General features: G+C 30.2%; 1 protein-coding gene across 1 annotated transcript; it reads left to right on the top strand.

The window, feature by feature from the left end:
- Positions 1 to 2,964: 2,964 nt before the first annotated feature.
- Positions 2,965 to 3,609, top strand: LOC122269362 (protein GVQW3-like). Its single transcript, XM_071188343.1, has 2 exons — positions 2,965 to 3,136; positions 3,215 to 3,609. The coding sequence occupies exons 1-2, from the start codon at positions 2,965 to 2,967 to the stop codon at positions 3,607 to 3,609; spliced, it is 567 nt and encodes a 188-aa protein (XP_071044444.1).
- The last annotated feature ends 22,216 nt before the right edge of the window (positions 3,610 to 25,825 follow it).

The following is a 25,825-nucleotide window of genomic DNA, read 5'->3' as shown; positions in this document are numbered from 1 at the left end:
AGATAGATATACACATATATAGATATATTTACAGCCACTTTGTAACTTTTGAAAAAATAATAATATAAACAGATGACAAGCAATGTAAGCTACTACACAATGTTAACACGGCAAGTTTATTGTTTTAGCAAGGAAAAAATATAAAAAACATTTTTCTCAAAAGCAGATAAAATCTCTAATTTATCGACTAACTGGAAATTCATTGTTTTAAAAGTCTACTCTTTATAAGAGCATAAAAGATAATCTTGATGTTTACGACCAAAATTGTAAGGATTTAATTCCTCTGTTTCGTTTTAACGTAAATAGATTACAAGATAAATACCAAACCTGATTTTTTTTATAGTATTCTATGCTTTGTCATATTTCTTCGCTGTGACAAGAGACAGCAAAAAATAATAAAATATCTGAAAAGACTCATCTCCCCACAGCTGCTGTATTTGACACTTCGAAGTAATGTCAGGCTAAACACAAACACAAGATTAATAGAAAAGTTGCCAAGACCCGCCGCCAAATCCACTGGGTATGAGTGTTAATAGAGATTAAATTAGAGCAACTGTCATGTTCAGAATATATTGTGACCTTCCACTCGCCCACAAATCTACTGAAGCCAATTCGGTCATATAATCCAAGTGAACGGTCAAGACAAGAAAAGAGCTAAGCTTTGAGCCTCAATCAAAAATATAATACTCGAAAATATCGGATTTAATTTCCGGTGAAAGCTGTATTTAGTAGTAAGACAAATAATATATCATGGTGGGGATCTTTTTGCAAATCCACTTGTGGTGGTCAACTTAATTTAAGTATGTATTAGAGTTATATAGGGCTCAACAATCTTCGTTAAAAAAATGGGAAAGTGGCAGCTTAATATCAACTGCTTAACCCGTTTTGTCCCGACTTTATATATTGAAATGATACAAGAAGTGGTTTTATGGAAAAGGTGGTATAATATATTATCGAAATTAATTGGTTTTTCTACTGTTAGGACATTCAAAAAGTCTTTGATTGATCAAAAAGTACTTGCTCCTTTTAATTCTAGATCTAGACAGAGATCCATCATAAATTATGGTATTTGAGAAATCTTTTAATTCACCCAGATAAATGAAAATTCTGAAAAAAGTTTCCCATCACAATGAATGCTTTTGAAAAAAGGAACTGTCCTGAATATAGGACGCTGGGCGTTAACCGGTTAATTCACAAACGGTATAATATGGAATTAGAAAAACATCTGTAAAAGGACTAAGACCACACTAATGCAAAGTCAAAGTTAACAGAGAAATGAATTGCAAAAACATATGATGGTACATACTTTTCTCTGCCTTAACCCACCGCGTTCGGTTCAGTTTTTATACTTTCCGGTCCTGAAATTTTTAAGTTACTTTTAGTTTAGTATTTTTCATTTTAAGTAATTTTTTCACCACTAAATATCAAAAATTATAATTATGATATGAAATGCAACGCTAAAGCATCAATCTACTGGTTTCTATATTAAAAGTAGGCGTAAAAGTCCTTCAACGAATTTTTCTATATAATTTGTGAAATTCCCCAACCCTCTAGTGCCACCTAGTAGCGAAAATAAGCATCAGATGATGGTTTTGGATGATGGTCTTACATGGGGAAATGACGGGATCCGTATTGAAATCGGGGGGAAATTTCTTCGCCCGCAATTTTCACGTGACCCGTAGTGGGGGATGAAACAGATACCCCGCTCAAATCGCGGGAGCCGTACGCGGAGGGTTAAAATTAGGTTATTAATAACGCTAATTCAGGGTTATTAATAACGCTAATTCAGGGTTATTAATAACGCTAATATTGACCAATGTAAAGTATATTAATTAGTTAACTTGAAAAAAAATTGTGGTTCATCTTGACAATTTCCTGACAATATATCACGGTATTAAAATTCCGATACCACCTAAAATTACTTTTAATTGTTAGCCATTGTAAGAAATATACAACATTCATTAACTTATACTTAGTATTTTAAGCAAAAATAAAAAAAAAAACGAAGTCTATTTATATACTTATTTTTGCTTTTAACCACAGTTTCAAAGAAAAAAAAAGGATTATTTTTACATCGACTGAGAGGAATGACCGATATAAAGGTTTTTTTCTCTCTAAGATATAAAGAAATTTTTTTATAAAAAAAATACTTTTAATAATGTTTCTCTGTAAACTTTATCGTAGATACCTGTTGTCTAAGGTATTCAAGAAAGACACTGTGACTAGTGCGTATTATTGTGCAAATATTAGGTAGTAAATTACAGAATATCACGTCAGGGTGAATTTTACATTTTTTAAAGTGGATAAGAGGAAAAAGATTATTTTTTTTTTAAAAGAATATTAGTGTAAACCTTAAAAAACATTGCCGGAATTCGAACCCGGTTTCCACATTGGGTGGCAAGTGCTCTAATCGCCGAGTATCTATGGCTCTATCATTATTATATCGAAACATTGTGGCACTATAATGATAAGCAACATTTTCAAAATGTTCATGAGCATTTTTTTATGTTGGCAATAATATATGTATAAGTAGGTAATAATATATATAATTTTTCTGCGTTGAACTGTTATTTTGTGTAAATTCCGAAAACTTGTAAAGTACATATCTAGAAACAACACTAATAAAAAATTTTTTGTAAAACTGTTACCTTTGTAAAACAGCATGGCTAATTATTACATCTGGGTAAGCATTTATACTCTTATCTTTCATGTAAATTAAAGATTGTATCTCTAACTTTCAAAACTTTTTTCTTTAATTACGAGGCCTGTCTAAAAGGTATCCGACCTTAATTTTTCCCGCGCAAAGTAATGATTCTAAGGCGGCAACATCGTGCACGGTGGAAGGAGGAACCTTAATGCACTTGCTTCAATTTTTTCACCGCGTTCGGTTGTGCCAGTCGCTGGCTGGTGGTCGCCAAGTAAGGTGCTGTTCGTAGTGTTCGTCGGATTTAGTTTTCTCGTAAGATGACTAAACAAATTGAGCAAAGATATTGCATCAAATTCTGTCAAAAGCTTGGTGATTCTCAAAGCCAAACAATTCGTAAGATTCAGCAGGTGTTTGGAGAAGAAGCGATGGGTGTGACACAAATTAAGGAGTGGTTCATCCGATTCAAAGATGGCCGCACATCAGCGGAGAGTGAGTAGCGTTGTGGCAGGCCCCAAACAGCTCGGAGTGCAGCTAATGTTGAGAGGTTGCGAAATTTGGTGATGGCAGATCGTCGTTTGACAGTGTGGGAGATTGCAAAAGAGGTTGGAGTGAGTAGAGATTCTGCACAAGCAATTTTGCGTGAAGATTTGAACATGAACCGAGTAGCTGCGAAATTCGTCCCCAAGTTGTTGTCCCTGGAACAAAAAGACCTCCGTTTTGACTTTGCACAGGACCTTCTGGACACCGCCAACACTGATCCTGGCTTTCTGAATACCGTGAAAACTGGAGGTGAGTCATGGGTGTACGGGTACGACCTAGAAACAAAAAGACAGTCGTCGCAATGGAAGCATCCCGATTCTCCAAAGCCGAAGAAAGCGCGGCAGGTGCGAAGCAAAATCAAGGTGATGCTGACTGTTTTCTTTGATGTCCGTGGAATTGTGCATCGCGAATACGCACATTAAGGACAAACAGTGACAAAGGAGTACTATCAAGATGTTCTCCGGCGACTCCGTGAGGCAGTTCGGCGCAAAAGACCAGACTTGTGGACGGCGAACAACTGGCACTTGCATCGTGCAACGCCTCTGCACATTCATCCCAATTGATCTACACTTTCTTTGCCAAACATGGAATTACAACCATTCGCCAACCTCCCTACTCTTCAGACCTGGCTCCTTGCGACTTCTGGTTGTTTCCAAAATTGAAGACGCCGCTGAAAGGATCCCGTTTTGAGAGTAAAGAAGAGATAATGCGAAAAGCGACGACGGAGCTGAACACCATCCCAAAAGAAGACTTCCAGAGGTGTCTCCACCAGTCGAAGGATCGGTGGGCTAAGTTTGTCCCCCGCTTAAAATCGAGATAACCTCTAATGCGCGCAAAGCCTCCTAACGGTTTTTTATAGGTAGTCCAATCTGACCACTATGAAGGCAAACCAGTTTACGAAAGAGCCTTTTAATAGAAAATCTAGTAAAACTGAAAAATGGTAGCAAATATATGTCTAAAAATTTGTTTAATTTTGGAATATGATTAGTTTGTCTTATTTACTTGTCTACCACTACAGAGTCAATTCTCAAATATATATGACAAATTCTTCTCAGTCACTTTTAAAATAGAATTTGGTTTCATGCTCTCAAACTGTTCACTTTTTAAATAGTCTGCGCAGACTACTTATAAGAAACAGTGTGGAGGCTTTCTGATGTAGAAGGTGATGGCCAAACACAAACAGTGAATTCTTTTTCACTCACTTACTTCGCTTTATCCTCAGCTATTATACCTTTCGTTATTCTAGCTAATTTATATGTAAAAACTTTTTCCCAGCAAAATATCTCAAAAAGAACAAACTATTGATTAAAAAGAGAGAAATATCAACAAGTTTATGAAATAAAATGCACATGTTCAAAATATGTACATGAAGATTGCGAAATAAATATTTTTGTCATACGATCGCTAAATAGCAGCCTTGTTCAAATCCTTCTCCCCAAAATAGCATCTTCCGATACCACGTGATGAAGGAGGAACCAAGTGCCAAATCCTGGTGAACGAACTATACCTATCACAGTATGATGGGTTTTTGCAAAGATTCAACATAAATTAGCACTATAATTTCTCATCACAAACCATCATGCTTTTTGTTGGGACCGTCAAGACAGACTAATAACCCTATATTAATATTGGTCAAGCTTTACGTCCAATCAATCCTACTATCCTACCTTTAGTCTGGTGGGTCTCACCTTTACAAGGTAAGTTATCATGTTTCACCCAGCATCGTTGGGCAATCTCACACACTCAGGCTACTTTTTCCCCCTATTAGTAAAATAATTGATAGACTTTCATCGGTAGTTTCCTTTAAATAAATTTTCAATTTATTTAACCGGCAATTAATATCCATCATTGTACTAAAACAACATATTCCAACATGAAATGATGGAAGTTTGTTGGCCCAACAAAATCAATTATCCCATGATGGAAATTGTCGGATGATGCTTTACATTAAATAGCATTTGCCCATCAAGAAACTAACATAAACCAGCAAAATAACTTAATAATCCCATCAAGAAATTTGTCTTGGGCGCCTAATATACAAAACAACAATTTACTTCTTAAATAAAAATATTCCTCTTGTTTCATTATAATTTACGTTATAATTAAAAAAAAGTTTTTGGCTATATCTCTTACTTCACAAATCTAGCTAAAAAGGGATAAGTCTTTATTTTTCTTCCAATCCCTGTAACTTTCTAGCAATACAGAGCGCAAAAAAAAAACGGACCACCCTAAATAACTTTTGCTCTAATGATCGGATCTTCGCGTTCCCGAACTCTATCTGAATGGCTCGAAGGGGTGACCTCAAATAGGCTAATTAGGCTAATAGGCTAATTAGCCTATAGGCTAATCAAATAGGCTAATAGGCTAATTAATCAAATGGGCAAATCAGATGCAAAAACGCACTTTCTCTGAATAAATATATATTTTTTCGACGGATTCGGGTTTCTGACCCCCAAGATATGGGGGGGGGTAGCAGCAATCTGCGAAATATGGTCCCAATAGTTAGGTCAGGAGAGCACTTCATAGTTTGAATCCCTTAATGTTAATTTTACTTTTTACATATTTAGCTATATCTCGGAAACTTTTTAAGGGAAATGAAAAATCTTTGTCCATAATTATAAAATTTGCTTATTCAAGGATAATTCCATGCAAAAAATGACTTTTGGTGAATATTTATTAGTTTTTATTATTTTCTTTAATAATAGTCGAACAAAATTTGAATTGTAAGATCTGCAATGTTTTGCATAATTTTAAAGAATATAATTTCACATGCCAAAATACAAAATTTGAGCAAATATCGGTTGAATAGTTACTGAGACATTGAATTTCAGAAAAGTCAGATATTTAAAACTCAATTTTTCTTTAAAATGATGCAAAACATTGTAATCCTTAAAATTCAAATTTTGTTCTACCATTATTAAATAAGATAATAAAGACTAATAAATATTCACTAAAAGTTATTTTTTCATGTAATTATAGTTCGAAGAGCAAACTTTTATAATTATGGGCGAATATTTTCCAATTCGCCTAAAGAGTTTTCGAGATATACGCAAAAACTAAAATTAACATTATAGGGTCAAAACTTTGCAATGCGCTGCTGACCAAATTATTGGAACCATATATCCCAGATTGCTGCCCCTCCCTTATTCTTTGGAGGTCAGAAATTCGAATGAGTTAAAAATAAGGTATTTTTATTCAGAGAAGGTTCGTTTTCGCATCCGATTTCATAACTTAAAATATCGTCTGCTCTAATTAACCAGCATATTTAGGGTGTCTCTCTCGATCCATTACGAATGAGTCCTAGAACCTGAAGATCCGATCATTAGATCAAAAGTTATTCAGTGTTTTTTTTTTGTGCTCTGTACATGTTAAAAAATAATTCTGCTGTAACATTTTTCATTGTTCGATACAATATTTTAAAACAACTAGCTACTTATTCGAAAAAAATGTTGAGTTCTAGAATGTATAAAATATATTTTTCATCAGTATGTAACATATTCTTTATGCAAAAGCAAAATTAATTACATTTTTTTGATAAACTTTTATTGTTAAAAAACAATTCTGCAACGAAATGTTCAAATTTAAGCAATGATTTTAACTTTTCTTATTTATTAAATAGAGTCAGAATAACAGCGAAAAATCCTTTATCAGAAATCAAAATATCTTAACATATTTTGAATACTGTTTAATGAACTAGTTCTTCATACTTAAATCAGTACTTTTATCTGACATATTCTATAACAAAGTGTTTTAAAAAAAGCTAGACAAAACATATTTCTATAGATAAAGAGGGTTCAATATACTTTTATTTATCGAGTATAAAGAAACATTTCTATCCAATATGTTCCATTATATAGCATCCAATATTTCATACCGAAATAAAGTAATAGTATGACATATCATCCATTTTTTACCTGAAATAAGCCATTTGTTACCCTTTTCTGTAGTTATTTTAAGAAAGAAAATTATACTTTTCAAACAGGATGAAAGAAACCACACGCGAAGTTCTCTAGCCTTGTGGAATTACGACAGAAATACAAGATATTTTAAACTACAACGAAAGATAAAACAAACTATTTTAAAACCATTTGTCACATACTGATATTTTCAATACTCTAGAAAAACTTAACAATTAAGTCTACATAAAATTAGAAAAAACTTGTATTTTAAATGTTTTTTGATTAGAAATACAGAAAATATTATATGACGAGAAAAACTTGCAGAATTTTTAAAATAAATTTGGTTCTAAATATATACACTATGCACTGTAGAAACCATATTGTAATACCGCTACGAATGCACATTTGAACAATATTGTTGTCAGTCACGTGATATCGCGTGATAAGATTCTTTCCTAAAGCTATCGCTATTAAAACAGATAGCAAGATAACAATTATCATTCAACTATTTTTGCACAAAAATATGTTTTATCATGACAATAATACATTGTTTATTGAAATAAACTTATTGTGAAATTTAAAAGCTAAAATCGTTGCTAAAATAATAAAATTTTACTTTTATTTAACAATATCGATTACCACTCTTTAATGACAGATATAGTATAACTATCTGTACTCGGTTGTTATGTGATATATTCAAGTTAATACCGAATCGAACGTTCCTGCACATTTGAACAATATTGTTGTCGGTCACGTGATATGGTGTGATAAGATTCTTTCCTAAAGTTATCGTTATTAAAACAGATAGCAAGATACAAATTATCATCCAACTATTTTTTGCAAAAAATATGTTTTATCATGACAGTAATACATTGTTTATTAAAATAAACTTATTGTGAAATTTAGAAGCTAAAATCGTAGCTAAAATAATAAAATTTTACTTCTATTTCATCTATATCGATTACCACTCTTTAATGATGGATATAGTATAACTATCTGCACTCGGTTGTTATGTGATATATTCAAGTTAATACCGAATCAAACGTTCATACACACTTGAACAATATTGTTGTCGGTCCCTTGAAATCGCATGATAAGATTCTTTCTTAAAGTTATCGTTATTAAAACAGATAACAAGATACAAATTATCATCCAACTATTTTTGCAAAAAATATTTTTTCTGATGACAATAATACCTTATTTATTGAAAAGAATTTATTGTGAAATTTAAAAACTGAAGCCGTTGATAAAATAGTAAAATTTAACTTTGATTTCATCTATATCGATTACTACTCTTCAATGATAGATATAGTATAACTATCTGCACTCAGTTGTTATGTGACACATTCAAGTTTATATCATATCATATATAATATCAAGTTTATAGTGATATATCCAAATCAAGCGTCTAGACACACTTTAAAGGGTGCAGTTAAATCTAAACTTCACATTAAGATAAAAAGTACAGTCAAATCCACAAGAATATGATGAAATTTACCACATTTCTGGTTCCATGAGAACACCAAAAATCTCGGTTATTTTAACCGAAGCGCTTTGTTATTATTTTGGTAAAATTAGCAATAAAATATGGTTTATAATATGTAATAAGCCGACCAGGTGGCCGAGTAGTTAGCGTGCCTGACTGCGGAGTCGATGGTTGGGGGTTCGAATCCAGCTCAGGATGTTTCTTTCTCTCTGTGTTCTATGTCCTTTCTCCTGTGTGTGATTGTGTGAATGTGACCCATCCTACAAACGGGTTTGTGACTGTGTGACGTGGCTTCGTCACAGGTGCCCACTGGGTAACGAGAGGAGAGTAGCAGTTCTAGCACTCCTGGTCAATGGGACAATACATCCCAAGTGCCCACCATTAAAAATAAATAATAATATGTGATAAAATTTGGCAAATGAGGTGAAATTTTTTAGTTTTATCATGGTACCTTCGAGCATTGCATAAAAACCATTTTACAGTAAAATTAAATTTTCAGTTTTGCATTTTTTACTAAATGTGGGGTAATAGGGAGTGTAATTTTGTTTTTATGAGATTTTTTTTAAAAAGGTACAAATTTAAGATTTTGATTGCCCTTTTTGAAATGTCGCTACCAGTTGTTTAGTTTTTTTATTGATCTGGTCACCTCAATTAAGATAAATAGAACTAGAATGTTAAATGAAATACTTTTGCTACTACCTTTCACTTTTTAATTTTAAAAAAAAAATTTACTGAATCGCGTCATTTGACGAATGTGATTCGCCATACATAAGTTTCGTTCAAGTAAAAATTGGTAACCAAAACAATTTACTCTCTCAAAAAGGGATAATACATTAATAAATATCACATCTTATAAATGACAAAGCATTTACTTTACTAAAACTATAGAATTTTTAGTAAAGGTAGATTTGATAATTAATCAATTAAAAAAACATTCCCATCATTCCAAATCAAAACTTAATTTGGCTGTTTCTTCTTAGTTCGGAATAGAATTTAAGTAACTCCACTTGGCTAAAACTGACGATACTGCCATGCCAGTAAAGTTTTTCCTTTCTATTGGTACTATTTTTATTTTGACTATATATATATATAACATAAAGAAATATTACATATAAAGTTTATAAAGTTATAAATTTTTGCACTAATTAAAAACTTATTTGAATAACAATCGATTTCTGTAGTACTTCGCTAAATCATGTTTAAATATTCCACATAATTATGAAGTTAAGAATTTGTTTTGCAACTTTTCTAAAATAAATATCTTATCTTTTTATTCAAAAAGCATAAAATAAATAAGGAAAATGCATTAACATCTTAAATTAATTTCGACAAGCATTAAGGACAGAATATATTTTTTCGTAACAGAGAAGTCAACAGCAATCTAAATTTATTAAATTATTTTCTACTTGAAAATGTTCTTAACTCTTAATCTTTATCCATTAAGGTTTTGTTAGAAAAATGCTTATCTTACTTTTAGACGTTCTGTCACAAATATAACGTAAGTGCAAGTATAAGACAACAATTAAGGGAATTTTGAAAAATAGGCTTAGAAAGCATTAGGGAAATTCTAGATGTAATTACACGAAGCACTAATTTTTTTGTGAAGTGAAAGTTTTATTGCTCCATATTTATTACTTAAAGAATCGTTAAATGCTTTCTTAATGACAAATCCAATCACTTTGATTAAGTTTTGATTTGACAAAGTTAATTACTGCTTGCAGGGAGTTAAATCCAGAAGCAAATTCCTAACACGCTCAAAATATTTAATTTTAACTTTTTTTTTTTTAGATTTTGAAGTTGATAGGATAAACACTAATTTAGGTAATGGAAAAATAATAGTTGTTGATTAAATCTTGATTAAAGAGAAATAGTTAAATATAGTTTAATACTAATTTTCCTCACAATTTTCCCGACATGTTATTACCTTTTTCAAGACTTACTAGATTTAAATTTGAATTTTAATTACAAAACCGTGTGAGAAGATATAACAAGGATTAAATAAATTAAAAACTTTAGAAGAGACAAGCTTTAGAAGATTATTTTTAATCTAGAGATGCAAAATATTTGTGTCATTAGTTTTTTCTTTCACTCATACTACGTTTAACTACAATTTTATAATTTAAATATATTGCATCACTTCTTAGTTTAACTCTACATTTTTCTGTTTTATTCTAAACACAATTAGTTTATATTAAACAAGTTTAGCTATATAAGCTAGTAAAATACGCTTAGCAGAAAAAAAAATTAAGTAGTTAGTTTAAGCATTAGGTTATTTAATTAAATTTTTAACTAATAATAGTTTTGATCCGTTATCAGTAGTAGTTTTTATTTATTATTCTGAGGAAACTACGTATGTTGCAAAAAAACTGAATTTTTCAATACAAGTATAAATTAGTTTTCAGTTTTTATCCTAATTAGTTAAAGATTTAAAAATTCATATCCTAGGTGAGTAGATTTTTTGTTCTTTTATCATTTGACCGCGCACTTTTAATTTGATAGTTGTGATACATTAAGAATGACTGCACGGTATTGTCTACACAGATGTTTTTTAAAGCTTAATGTCATTGCCTGGAATTTCCTACCCAAATATTTTTAAAGTTTAGTACCATTGCCTGGTATTCTCTACTAATGTTTTTCATAATCTATGCTAATAGAATATTAAAATAATATATAAATATTAAAATAACAATTAATAAATTAGTACTAAATCAGACATTACATATATTTCGGACATTTTCTAAAGCGTCTATGTGATTTTTGAGTGTTTAAAAGACTATGAGGACCTAATGTAAAATATTCTTTATTGAAGTATTATCATAAAAAGTGCATTAAATTATATTTATAAAAAAAATTCCATAAAAAATGCAGTGCCTGTTTTCTTTTTTAAACTTTCAAAGGATAACATATTGATTTTGCCTTTAATTTCTTAGTTCCGGGGTAGAAAAGATCATAAAGTAATTTCTTCAGTTATTAAATCAATGAAAACTTTTTTTAAAAAAGTCAATGAAAGTCTCTTTTTGATTAAGTTGAATCGAAAAAAGCTGTTTGAAGTGACTTCAAAGCTCTTAAATCCATAAAAAAATTATTAAAAACCAATTAGGGATGATTTTGAAAACCAATATTTAACAATTATCTTTCATAAATGACTTTTTGATTAATTTCTTTATGTTGAAGAGACTAAATACGTATCTTTAATTACTTCACAATGAATAGTTTTTTTTCCAATTAATTAATCGTTGAAAAGTTTGCTTGTTGTCGAATATTTTACATGTGCATTGATTAATTTCTGTTTATTTTAAAAATTTTAATACTTCAATGTAACATTTTTGCAATAATCTTGTTCTAACATGCTTTTCAAGCAGCTCGAACCTAAATCGTAATTAATTGTAGAAAACGAAAAAAATGAACTTTTTTAACGATCTCTATAAAATGTTATTGTTATAATATCCTATTGTCTTTCAAAGCTTTTAATATTGATAATATTTTAACAAAGATGTCAATTGCATTCTGCAAAATTTTTAATAACTTGGTAGTGAATGAAACGAGATTACTGCAATAAAGTTGCAATTCATATGATACTTTGAATATTTTACAAATAGTCATGGAAAAATTTGTTGAAATGATAAATACTAAACTAAAAATAACTTAAATCTCACAACCAGTAGAAAATATTTTTTTACAAAGTCGTGCGAGCTGGCATCACTGCTTTTATTAAGTAGCTAGTTCGAGTTTCCCTGTTTCAGCTATCGCTTTTGTGTCAAAAGCTCAGATAAAGTAAACTGCACTCACCAGTTTTGAAAGAGAAACGGAAAAGAAGAAGTAAACCATGTCAACTGGGGCTGGTTTTCGAACGTTTCATTCATCATTATTTACTTTTTTCCAGTATGAAATAGTGCTATGTATAGGTTATAATTTTTAAGAAAACCTAGTATTCATGAATATTTTACTAGGTCCATCGGAAAGTTCTGTTCATGAAAGTACACGCCTTCATTTTACAGTATTACAAAAAGTTCTTTTAAAATGAAAGTATTTATGTAATTACTGTGGTAATGCTCTAGCTTAAAGAGACATAACATATATGGAGCAAAATATCATGTGCATACATACTCAAACTAGTGACAAAAGTATCCGACAGTACTAAGCGGTACATCTGATACGTACAGTGCGCCAAAAAGAACGGATCACCCCGAATAACTTTTGATCTAAAGATCGGATCTTCACGTTCTAGAACTAAAACCTAATGGTTGAAGGGGATAATCTCAAATATGCTAATTAATTAGTGTAGATGATGTTTTAAGTTACGAAATCACACACAAACACGTACTTTCTCTGAATAAACATACCTTTTATTCGAAGGATTCGGGTTTCTGACCCCCAATATATGGGGGGTAGGGGTAGCCGTAATCTGAGATATATGGTCCCCATAGTTTAATGAGGAAAGCGATCGAAAATTTGGACACACATAATGTTAATTTTACTTTTTACGTATTTTCCATTAGCTCGAGAACTTTTTTTAAGCAAATTGTAAAATTTTTGCGCACAATTATAAAATTCGCTTAGCCAACGATAATTTCCAAGCAAAATATAAATTTTAGTAAATTTATATTTTAATTATATTTAGTAAATTTATATTTTAATTATATTTAGTAAATTTATATTATTATTTATTTTATTTATATTTAATAGTAAATAATTATTATTTTTTTATTACTTTATTTAATAATAGTCGAAGAAATTTTGAGGTGTAAGATATATAATTTTACATAATTTTAAAGTACGTAATTTTACATTTCAAAATAAAAAGATTGAACGATATCGGTCAAATAGTTCCTGAGCTATCGAATTTTAAATAAAAGACGTTTTTATTCTTATAATTCAAGTTAGAAAGCGAATTGAATGTTATGTTAGTAGAGATCTAAACTATGACATTTAATGTAAATGATTGTGACGAATACATGCTGTACTGAAATGGCATTTCTATTAGGCTTCTAATGATTATGTTAATCCCTTCACTCAGTCCTTGACAAGTAGATACCAACAGTTCATTAATGTTACTTCAGAGCTTCAGAGATACCAAATTGCTTCTCTCTGTGTGAACATTTTTTATAGTGATACCAAATTTTATGTTTTAATACATTGCATAATAAATTTTGATACTTGGCTTAATTAACTACTTTTGTTCACTTCGGCATAGAAAAAGTTTAAAAATACAGATAAAAGTTTTATTTATTACTAATAACCGCCACCCAGTGTCGTGATTTGAAAACAGTTCTTTTTCCTAAAAAATAAAAATTTGTAACCTAATTATTTCATCATTAATTTCTTTTTCAAGGAAATAAAACTTAATATCTTTGAGATATATTTGTAATATAAAACCTCCAATTTGGATTTGTAATCAACGAATTGCGATTCGCTTAAAAATTTGGTGATAGCTAATGTACGGAAATAACCACTTGATACCAACTGAATTCCGAGTACTTTTAAATGCTGATTGATTTAATAGCAACACGATAGCATTTAAAATACACAATAAAGTATTATTATACAATTTTGAAATTCTTATAATTCGATCATTCGTTGTAGTGGAACTGGGCGTCTGAGCCCTTGCGGCCCTTTTCCCATTCATCCTGAAAAAATTCTTATAATAATGTAGTAACTAATTAATCAGATGTAAAATTTCTTAATTTTTAAGTGGTGACTATTTATTATGCCTCAGTGGAGACATCAGAGTGCAAAGTGTCGATATTAATTAACTTTAACCCTATGGATTCAAGTTATCTAAATTCCAAACTAAGAGGAAACAACCAAATTAAAAACCTGGTTATAAGCTTTTGATTAAAAAAGTTGTTGTTGTTTTTCTGTTAAATAGTTAACAAATATAACCTGACACCTTCACTAAATGCTTTGTCATTTATGCGATGTGATAGATATCAATGCATCATTTCCTTTTAAAGTAGACTTACAGGTGAAATATTTTAGTCATCATTTTTTATTTATTGGTAATAAATGAATAAAAAATCTCACTCGTCAAATGTGCCTAAATGATTAATATTAATGTACTAACACTTTAATAGCATTTTGACACCTTTGCAAAACAAAAATCTAGAAGTTAATGGGTCGATCTAAGTTAGGGTTTAGAAATTAACCCTTTGCACTCCGATGTCAATTTTAAAGTGAAGGCTGATAAAATGAAATTTGTTACTTCTTTATTGAAATGATAACACCGCTTTTTAAATTTTCTAAGAACCATGCGATCCCTGAATAAATGATAAGAAATATCTTTCAGTTGATTACGTGATCCCATTAAATTATTACAGAAGAATTTCTTTCGTAATTACTGCTTACTATTTCTTAGCTAGTCTGATACTGGTCTAGACACGCACTCTTAATTTAGTAGGTGGAACCGAAATTGCATCAGAAAAACACTTTTTACGCATCTCCGTTACATCACATTCATTTAAAATTAAATAAGCCATAAATTAATTGCTAAGTAAAGATTTATTATGCGACGCAGTTTTCACATGTTAAAGAAGTGAACAATTAAAAGATTGTGCAACAAGTAAGACAATCAAAACACTAAAAAAACTGTTTCATTTCATTACAACTATAGAAGGAATAGAAACATTAAGCACGACTTCATGATCTAGGTTCTTTTTTTTCCTACTTCAGAAATACATTTCTTGTTTAGATATATGAAAACCAAGGACGAAAAACGATTAATGATTATTTTTACAAAAATTATTATTGGAGAGCCGCCTGTTGCCTTTTCGATAATTACTAAGTTTCGAGAAAACAATAACGTGAAAATTCGGTCCTCGCCGAGAGTTATTACTCAGCGAAGATGGGCTGTACAGAGGAGAAACCTTTCCTTTTGGCGTCAAAATCGTTGTTTCCACGAGGCAATTCTTATGAACATAAACCATTCTTTCCTAGTGGTCGCCATATATTGTATTCACCGGAAAAGAAAGATTTGTAAGAAATAAACATTTACTCACAAGCACTTTTTATAAATACTCAAGAGCTATTTGACCGATTTTATTCAAATTTCGAAATATGTCATTTGAAACTAATTCTTTTCTAAAATGACGTAAATTTTTTTTCAAAAAAAAGGCAACTAGTAAAATTTGCATATTTTACTATTCAAAATTTTTAGACTATTATGAAACAAAAATTAATAAAAAATAATTATAAAAATTATTCTGTGCTTGGCATTATTTTTAGATGAACGTATTTCAGAACTGAGTGCAAAAAGTTTTCAATTCACTTCAAGAATTATCGAGCTATAGCAAAGTACGAAAAAAAGTTAAATGAATGTTAAGGGGTCAAATTTTTAATGGTTCTCCTGCCTGAACCATTAAAACCATGTTTTTTTAACAGGTTGAGGCAGCCCCTTAACTCTTAATTTGAATGTCAAGCATCAAAATCAGTTTTAAGAAAGGTATGTTTCATCAAAAAAAGTACGTTTTTGACTTTGATTCAATTAGCATGCACCTCGAAAACTTAGTTTAATTGATAAGCGAAAACCCAATCGTTAGCTCAAAAGTTATTCAAAGTGATCACCTTTTTTTTTTCCTCTGCTCTCTGTGCAGTTTTATGTCTCTTCATTTTTCCTAGATCGATTTTTCAAGCTGTATGTAAATTTCGAAATAACCTGTCAAAATAAAACCAAACATTTAATCTCAGTCAAAAGTCAATTTCACCAGTTCTAAAAGTCGTTAATTATATTTTATACTAGTAAATTTTCCATCAAAAAACATAAATTCCAAGTTGCTCGCAAATCGGCTTCAGATAAAATATTTTCAACTGAACACTTTCGCAAATATAGACAAACCATTTCAATAACTTTCTTTCTAAAGAAAAGTTAGACTTAATTAGTTAAAGCCATTATTATATTAAGAGCATTAAGAGTCTTAGAGTAAGTGATTTATGACTTAACTCACCGAATTCTTTCTTAATAGTCTAAGTAATAATGCAAGAAAGAGCTTTGTTAATTGGAAAGGTTTTTAGATTTAAAACGATTAATATTCAAATCCATTTTTCCCCCACCATATTAATAAGAAAATATTTTATTTAATCTTTTAATTACTTTAAGTCTTACGTAATTTATTATATGCACATAACTTTGCAGTTTAGGAAATGATTCATTTAGTTAAATCATTAAGAAGCATTCCGTGAACGTAAAATAATACAAATAGTTTGTTTGAGAAATTCAAAAATTAAATATACAGGGTGTGTGTAATAACCACCCTTAATGTATACTTTTAGAGCCCTTTACAAAGTTCATGAAAATACCCACGATAAGGATGAAAAATTAATTTTTAACACGTTGAACGCCACGCTAATTTTACATGGCTTGCCCGTGTGGCCAAATTGTGATTAACAACAAACTAAAATTGCAAATGTTAGACGGATTTTGCTAGTTTTAAAAGGTTTAGCATGACATATATGACAAAAGTGGTGAATAATATAAGACTACGAATTGTTTAAAAATAGTGGTGGATAAAAATATACTAAATTGAATTTATTAAACCAAGAATCACAATAATTAAGTAAATTTTGAATAAATTTTCTGCAATTCCATAAAAGAGTGTAAATTTTATAGTCCTATATCATGTTATACGCTGTCAGCCAGTTGTTTTTTGCGGCCTATGTGAAAGATCAGTGTCAGCAAGCGCTGGCAGACGCAGCCTAAATGTAATTTCAGTGTCAGCCACCGGTGGTTGACGCGGCCTAAATGTAATTTCAATGTCAGCCACCGGTTTTTCACGCTGCCTAAATGTAATTTCAGTGTCAGCCACCGGTGGTTGACGCGGACTAAATGGAAAGTCCAGTGTCAGCCACAGATGGCTGAAGTGGTGCTCAACGTGTTAAGCAAGAGAAAAAACAAAACTGTTTCGAAATCTAACGAATATAAAAGATTTTCATAAAAAAAAACTGTGGAAATTAATTAAATTTAGAAGCATTTTACCTTATCAGAAAAAAGTACATTAACCTGAAATAGAAACGAGCTAACATAACAGTTATTAATAACTAATATGAATTCACTACTGTTATAAAAATAACTTTTATCCGCTAAAATGCGCTATTTTACACGACGAAAGAGCATTCGAAAAATACCTGCACTTAAAGTTCAAGTATAAGAGTATATATGCATGGATAAGAATATATATATTATACAAACACTTGATATGCCATGCATACATAATAAATCAATTAATGCAAGTACTGCATTTACTCTAATACCTACCATCCATTTAAGTTTTGTGTAAACTACATTTGTTAGTGGTAATGAACTAAAGCAAAAATATTTAAAATCAATAGAATATTTATAAAACTTTATCAGATCTGAAAAGAATGACTGTTCCTCTATCCAACGTGTCTACTGGTTTACGAAAATTTTAGTGAGCTTTATTCCAAATTAGGTGATATTCAATGATTTTTGAGCTAATTTTTACGATTCAATTTCTCCAAAGAATCTGTTATTGAGGACTAGGAATTAGTTTTTAAAAAAGAGTAGTAACTAACAAATTCGCTGAAAAGAGATTTTTGTTTGAGACTGTTGGCATTCTGTCTATTCAGGCCTGAAAGCGAGAGGAAAAGAGAAAAAGTTGGTAGGAGAACTATTTCCATATTAGATAATATTCGGGAGGAGTCTATTATCAACAGTAAACAACTAACTGCAATTAAGTTTCTCCCGGCGAAGAAGCAATCCAATATAAAAATTGTATCCGTTAAAAACAATTGATAGTTATAGATTTTTATTATTCCAGAAATAAAGTTAAAAGATGAAATTTATTTGTTACCAGTTTTTACTCTTTTCCGTCTTGATATATATGGGCTTTCTGCCCTGTCTCTGTCTGACTTTCCATGTATTTTTCTCAATTATTTATAGGTAGTGGTGGACAAAATATCAATGCTTTGGCTACCACTAGAAAAAAAAATATATTCTGATGCACAGGAAATTCAGCAGTAGTTGGGAGTATGTCTTATATATCTTGATTAAAAACGTATATATATTATATTTGTTCTCACGTTAATTTTTACGCATACTCTGCATAATTCTTATACATGCACTTCATAAAAAATATATTTATCGACTTAAAATTATGCACTGCATTTATTCTTTGAAATACACTTGATTTCAAAAATAAAAAATCTAAGACATGGATTGCATTCATTCTTATGAATGTACAGTGGAGTCTCGATTGTTCGAGTTCACCATAAATTCGAGCTAGTGAAAAAAAATCAGTCTTTTTCCCAAGCAATGACCAACGCAAACACGAGAAACGATTACTACGATTGGTTTTACAACGATTACTATGACTGAATGTTGAAAAACAAATTTGTGTATTAAACACTGAAACATGTAAATAGTGTGTTTAAACAAAAACATTAGACAATTATTTTAAAGTTCAATTAACCTGATGCAGTAATATAATTAGTATTGTAACTTGGCGCAATGCAGTAAATGTACCCTGATTATCTTTAGTAAGTAAAATTTTCTTTAATCCCTTAACGATCGGTTAATTTTCAAGAAAACGGTCATAAAAGTGCCTATTTTATTGGCTTTTGTATTTGTATTACGTATTTGATTAGTGCTGGCATCTAGTTTAAAATAAACTATCTACAATTTCTTTAAAAATATCCTGGTACTGCCATCTGGTGTGTAAAATGAGAAATAAACTTTTTTTCCGGGTAAAAGAAATGAATTAGTTTTATACTTATTGTCACGTTATTACTGAGCACTCCAGCCAGTCAATATCACGGGAGCGAGAAATAGAGGGCGAAACCTCACCCCGTGATTTTCAAGGGAGCGAGAAGGAAGTGGTTAAATGTATTATATTTTTCAATTAAATACTGGAATTTAAAATTGCTTTGCTTCCACTTATTTAAATATTTCTAGGATTTTAAGTTTCTGAGAATTCGAGTTTTCGAGTTCGAGGTGGGCTTGGTCCCGTCCATTTCGTGACTCCACTGTACTTGACTAGCCGCCTGATGCAGCCAGCCGGATTGCCTACACGAAATCACCGCTTTACAACTTCACGTTGGCTGCTGCTGCTGCCTCCAGCAGCATTGCTCTGAATCCGAAACATTAGGACAAATGGGAGGGTTAGAAATCGTTCTCGGACTCATCTGTGACTGCCAGAGTTAGAATCGGTTATGTTGCGCTTAATAAATAGCGGTGATTTGTGGGAACGTGTTACTTAGAATTACTGTCAATTAGGCTAATTAACACGAAAATAACCACTTCTCGAAATGATTTTTTTTAGTATTTCTTTATAATTTGATAAAAAATTTATGAATAGAGAAGCCTTTTATTTTGGTCATTTAGCATTACCAGGGCTATCAACTGCTACGCTTTATGCAAAATATTTTATGGAGTGTTGGACAGTTAGAAACTAAAGCTGCAATAATAACTTTGACGAAATTTTAAATGTCTCACCAAGAGAGATGGGTTTATTGGAATTTCATACATTTGCAGATTTGCGTGCTCAATTTAGCCTTATAAATCTTTGTCAAATAGATGGACAGATAGCACAATAAGAAGGACGGCACGAAAATACATCCCTGGTAACATCGGGGTTCGAACCCGCTACCTCCACGCTTTGCATAGCGTTTGGTGGCCGATACCGCTGTGCCATGGTGGCCTCTGATAGAGGGGATAAAGTAGTTGTTTTATGATAACTCTTGAATCATTATTATATAGTAGCGCGAAAAACAACTTTATATCAAATTTACAAAAAAATTAATTAAAATAAAATAAATTTTAAAAATAAATAAATAAACCTAGCAACCATTTGAAAACATTTTTCCAAAAAGATTAGACAGTTGGCAGTCCTGGCATTACTGTCATTTAGGCTTATTTTCTCCTAATTACGCCAATGGTCACAAACTACTGAAATTTAATTTTTTTAGTTTTTCTATTTATTTCACAAAGAACAGTTGTCCAAATTTTATCGTTCTAATTTTTGGGGAAATGGGAGTTTAAATGCTGAATGATTGAGTGAAAGCTTTAGCTTTTATTTGTATAGAATTAAAGCATATTTTATCTAAACTTGAAATTCTAAGACATGCATTATATTTATTGTTAAATATACACGTAATTTAAAAATCAAATTGTATCGAATCTTGAAATTATTATACACACATATATTCGTATAGAAAAACTTGGTTTAACTAAAACTTATCTCTGAATTTGAAATGCTTAGACGATGATAGATTCTTATACATCTTAAAACATTTTTAATACGCTAATAATTAAAACAAAATTCTTATACATAGTTTAATTTTCTATCACTAAAACCAAACATCAATATTATAATCTTAAGTATAACCTTCTTCATCAATTTGAAAAGTAAGTAATTGCAAACCTCTGCGATACTTTATACACATGACCTTTTATTTTTCTTGGTTATTTTATCTTAATTATGAAGAAAAAATCTTATTTTTTATTTTGAACGCAATTCGATAATGGTTATTTCTAACACTTTTGAATGTTTTTCATTTATTACTAACTCAGACAGCATAAAGATCAACTATACAGATAATCACTGGCAAAATTCAGGCGAAAAAAAATAAATGAAAGAAATATTTTTTTTAGGTTTAATTATGCTCATTTGATGATTTAGGTACACCCGATTCTTGCTTAATCTCTCAGCTGGTTATTTACGTTTTTTACGAATTAAAAATATTTTCATCCAGTTCTCAAAGTGAATAATAAGCTCTAAATGGATAATTAGAGAAAAATAATTACTCGATCTGCAGAAAAACTATTCGCAAAAAAAAAAACAACAACATAATAGCTAGAAAAAGAAATGAACTAATTAAAGACGGGTTATAGCGGAAATAAATCGTACTAAATTATTCTATCGCATTAATAAAGTGGTAGTATATTATTATTTTTTTGTAGCTCTGGATTTTTGTATGTTTAAGAAGTTTCAAACAAAAAAATTTTATTGAAAGTTTTGGCAATCAAATTTAGATTATTTTTTAAAGAAATACTTAAAAAAAATAGTTAAACAAATTAATGAATCATTGCTAGTTTTCTGTCTAGGGTTTCTAACCAAAACTGTGAATTTAAAATTAGTAACTAATTAAATACATAAAATGCTGAAGCATGATAATTAATTAACGTAAAATAAAGATGCGCTTTTTCATTTTATACCAAATTTTTTTATTCATTTGGAAGTTTTTATTACAGGTTGTAATTAAATTACAAACGTCATTTGAAAAGTTCGGTGAATGGAAATATAAAGCAAATACAAGGTGTGACCAAATAAATGTTTTTATCAAATACCTACCAGGATATTGACTTTTGTCATCCGAGTATCAAAAAGGCAGATTTATTGACAACGCTCTCAGGGGTACCATACTAGTTTGTCAAATATAACACCTTAAGTATGATTGACAGATGGTGCAGAGAATAATGAAAAACACCCATGCCTTATCCGAGATTCGAACCCAAGACCTTTATGACTTTAGGTCAGCTCTCTGAAAACCATATAGAGAGGTCGGCTCGGTCAAATATTTCGAGGATTTATCTAAATATCTGAATATATTATATGAATTGTATACCCATTTAATATGTTTTGAAAAAACCTCCACCTGATTTAATACACTTGTGTACTATGCTTTAGAAGTTTGAAACACAACTTCTAAAGTCATCTTTTAGAATTCTCCATAAATTCTATTGTTTTTAAATCTTAACCCTTTCAGGAGCGGTAGAATGAAGACTGTCCCATCTGTTTTCGATTAAAAACCACTAAAATTTTGATAATTTTTAGCTCTGAAACAACAAGGATTTTTTATTTTATAAAAGTAAAATAAATCACTTCATTGCGGATGTGCATATAATGATTAAAATTTTATGCCCCACAAAGGATTTATTTATCTATTCGACGCTTTTAAAAGTTTAACCCCTTAACGCACAGATTTTTTGAAAAAAAACGGCCAAAAAATTATTTTTTTCTTTTTCTTTTTGTAAAACAACACTCTTTAGAATAAGGTTTCCATTTGTTGCCTCATCTGGTTCAACTTTTCTTTTGGTGGACAATTTTGATATACTGCGGTTTTGTTCCATGAAAAAAAAAACTATATGTTATTCTTGAATAAATAAGTGTTATAGCTTACAATCCTATGTAAATGATAAATATCAATAAAAAGATTTTTTTTCTTAGCTTTCACATTGTTATTTTCAATTCTCGATTATATTCGAGTGTGAAAAATTATAGCAGCATAAAATACAACGACACTCGAATTATCTCACGTGTGCACAATTTGGCCTGTTTAACGCGCTCGAATTAACTCGAGCGCACAAGTTAAGGGTTAAAGCTGAAGACTTTAACCCTTAAGAAAATTTTCTGTAGAAAATTTTTCCATTTCGGAAACAAAATGTTTGCACGAAATTTTCAGAAGAATATGGGGAAAGATTCGTCTCCCTGCCGCTTGAAACCATAAAATTTGCTATTAGAATTAAGGTTCAAAGATGCCGAGCTAATTTAAAAAAATCTCTTCATCAGAGTGAAAAGGCATTCTGAAGGAGGACTTAAAAATATGGTTCATCTCCAAGGCCTACAAAACCAAATTATATAAGCAAAATATCGTGAGGTAAAACGCAAAATTAATTGCTTCGAATCTATTAAAAATAGTTTTTGAAAAGGGTAATTTGTGATGGTAAATTATAAAGAGACATTCATGTCTACCTCATTGTTTATAATGCATCGATATTTCCCAATTAATGAATGTGAAACTTTATTACCTGTGCCTAAATCTACCCACTGTTTCTGCAAAATTTTAGGGTTTGAAAAGTCGATAGATATATACGATGTCTCCTATTTCTACAAGTTTAAAAGAAATTATACTCTCTAACATATCTATTATAGCATTAAGACCAATGTTGAACAGCCAACCCAATTTTGAGTTTGCGATTATCAATATTCAACTCCATAACCTAGTAATTTTGAACTCTATCCAGAAGACACGGGAACTGTTGGATCAAGTATTTGAAGAACTTCGCATTTGTGGAGGGCCTTTTGATGGAAATAACTCGTATTTACGATATATGGAGAAGAAAACAAGGAAAACCACCCACCGTTAACTTGACGGGAAGAGGACTCTAACCCATGATCCGTCTACCACTAAGAATATTTTGTGTCAACCGTCAACCCTGTGGTCAGTGTGAGCTGGGTGCGCAATTCGAATCGATCAGCATTGGCTGCGATTCGAACCTATGTCACCTCATTATGAGGCAAGTGGTCTATTTTTTACAAAGATAAATATATAAATAATCTCACACTTCAGCACATTGACCTACAACTAAAATTTGGAAAGGGACGCTAATTCTCATTGTGCTCTCTTGGCCGGCAATGAGTTTAATTTTTAAATTATTTAAGAGATATTTTTGTATATCCCATATTGCAAGGGCGCACAATGAGCTTTCTACACAGCAGGAAAAAGATCATAATAACATTTTTAATCTGATAAAAATATCTTTTAATCATTCAGCTGAATCCCAGATGAGTATTGTTGATTTGTTTACTATTATAAATTCACTCTGATGATCACAGTATTAAAAAAAAGCATCTCTTGCAGAAAACCATGTAAATGAAGGATATCTTTGAAATAACCGTGAAAGGTTGCCATGGTCCAATACCTGACTTAGTTGAATAATTAAATAATAAATAAAATCATCAAAATAGCGATAAGAGATTATGGTAGCCCAGTGCTTAACTTGGTTACTTAGGTGAAAAGAAACTAATGTCGAGGAATAATACATAATAATTGGACTTTCTGCAAATATTAACGGTCTATCACTCAATTTAGTTATTTAAGTTAAAAATTAAAACAAATTATGGCAATAAAGTTTTCCTCAGTTCATTATTTGACTTAGTTATTTAAATAAAAAAATGAAATCTTATAGGTCACTAAGTTTCTTAAACATCATTAAAAAAAACACAACTTAAAGTTTAATTTAATTAAAAGTTTGAGTACTTCATTCTTTTTTAATTTATTACCTTAGTTTAGCTCAGTTTTTGAGATAATTAAAGACAATGGTTCTTAAGAATAATATTATTGAAAGAGGTAATCTTCTAAACTAGGTGCTTGAATAAAATTAAATAGCAAATTCACTAGTAAAAAGAATAAAATAAGATTGAAAAATAAGAATTTCTACTTAATAATATATCATGTACTTAAAAATAGGTTTGTACTTTTTTTTTTTCTTTTTGAAATAAGAATTCACTTCAAACTTAATCACTTCAAAATAAATAATATTTTTAAAAATCAGAATTTCCTTTAAAAAATATGAAATTCTATTTAAGATTTTCCTTTAACAATAAATACTATTATTAAAGATTAGAATTACCTTTAAAGCAAAAAAAATAAAAGCTATTTTTAAAAATAAGAATTTACTTTAAAATTAAATAGTATTTAAAAAAAACGAAATAATATTTATGAGAATAAAAATTTCCTTTAAAAAAGAAATAATATTTTAGAAAATAAGAACTTCCTTTAAAAAATGAATATTTTTTTATTGAAAACAAGAATTTCCTTTATAAAGTAAATAATGTTCGTAAAAATAAGAAGTTCCTCAAAATTAATAATGTTACTAAAAAAAATAAGAATTATCATTAAAAAATAAATAACGTTTTTAAAAAGTAATAATATTCTAAAAAATAAGAATTTCCTTATATAAAGAATGTTATTAAAAATAAGAATTTCCATAAAAATTTGAATTATATTATTAAAAAAAGAATTTTGTTTTAAAAAAATTTTAAAATGTAAAAAATTCCTATTGAAAAAACATCTTTTTTCATTTTAACATCATTCAAAAAACATCATTTTATAACAATCATTTTTTAAAAGCAAATACAGCTTTTAAAAATAAAATTTGAAGAATAACGTGAATAAATAATTTTGAAAATATAATTCCGTTAGTTGTTTCTTCTGTTTCAAACATCCTAATAGCATAAACTAAAAATGTCTTTTTTCCAAGAACTTTCACACAGTTCTAAGAAAGTTCTAAGCATGTTCCAAGAACTTTCTAACAAGATTACAAGCAAACCTGAAATGGGGAAGAGCGTATATGCTCTTCTTCTCTTTATATTTTGTTTTATATTATATGTTTCATTGACGATAAACCCATTGGCATAAAGGCGGTGATGAATCAACACCCCCTAGAAAGGAGAGAACGTCTGCACAGATCAGTTTAGTAGTCCGACTTAAGGAATATAAACTGCGCAGAGGGAGAAAGAT

Source organism: Parasteatoda tepidariorum, chromosome X2 (genome assembly GCF_043381705.1).
Source record: "Parasteatoda tepidariorum isolate YZ-2023 chromosome X2, CAS_Ptep_4.0, whole genome shotgun sequence".
Taxonomy (NCBI): domain Eukaryota; kingdom Metazoa; phylum Arthropoda; class Arachnida; order Araneae; family Theridiidae; genus Parasteatoda; species Parasteatoda tepidariorum.
The sequence above is the reverse complement of the archived record's forward strand: the minus strand, read 5'-3'. Positions and strand labels throughout refer to the sequence as shown.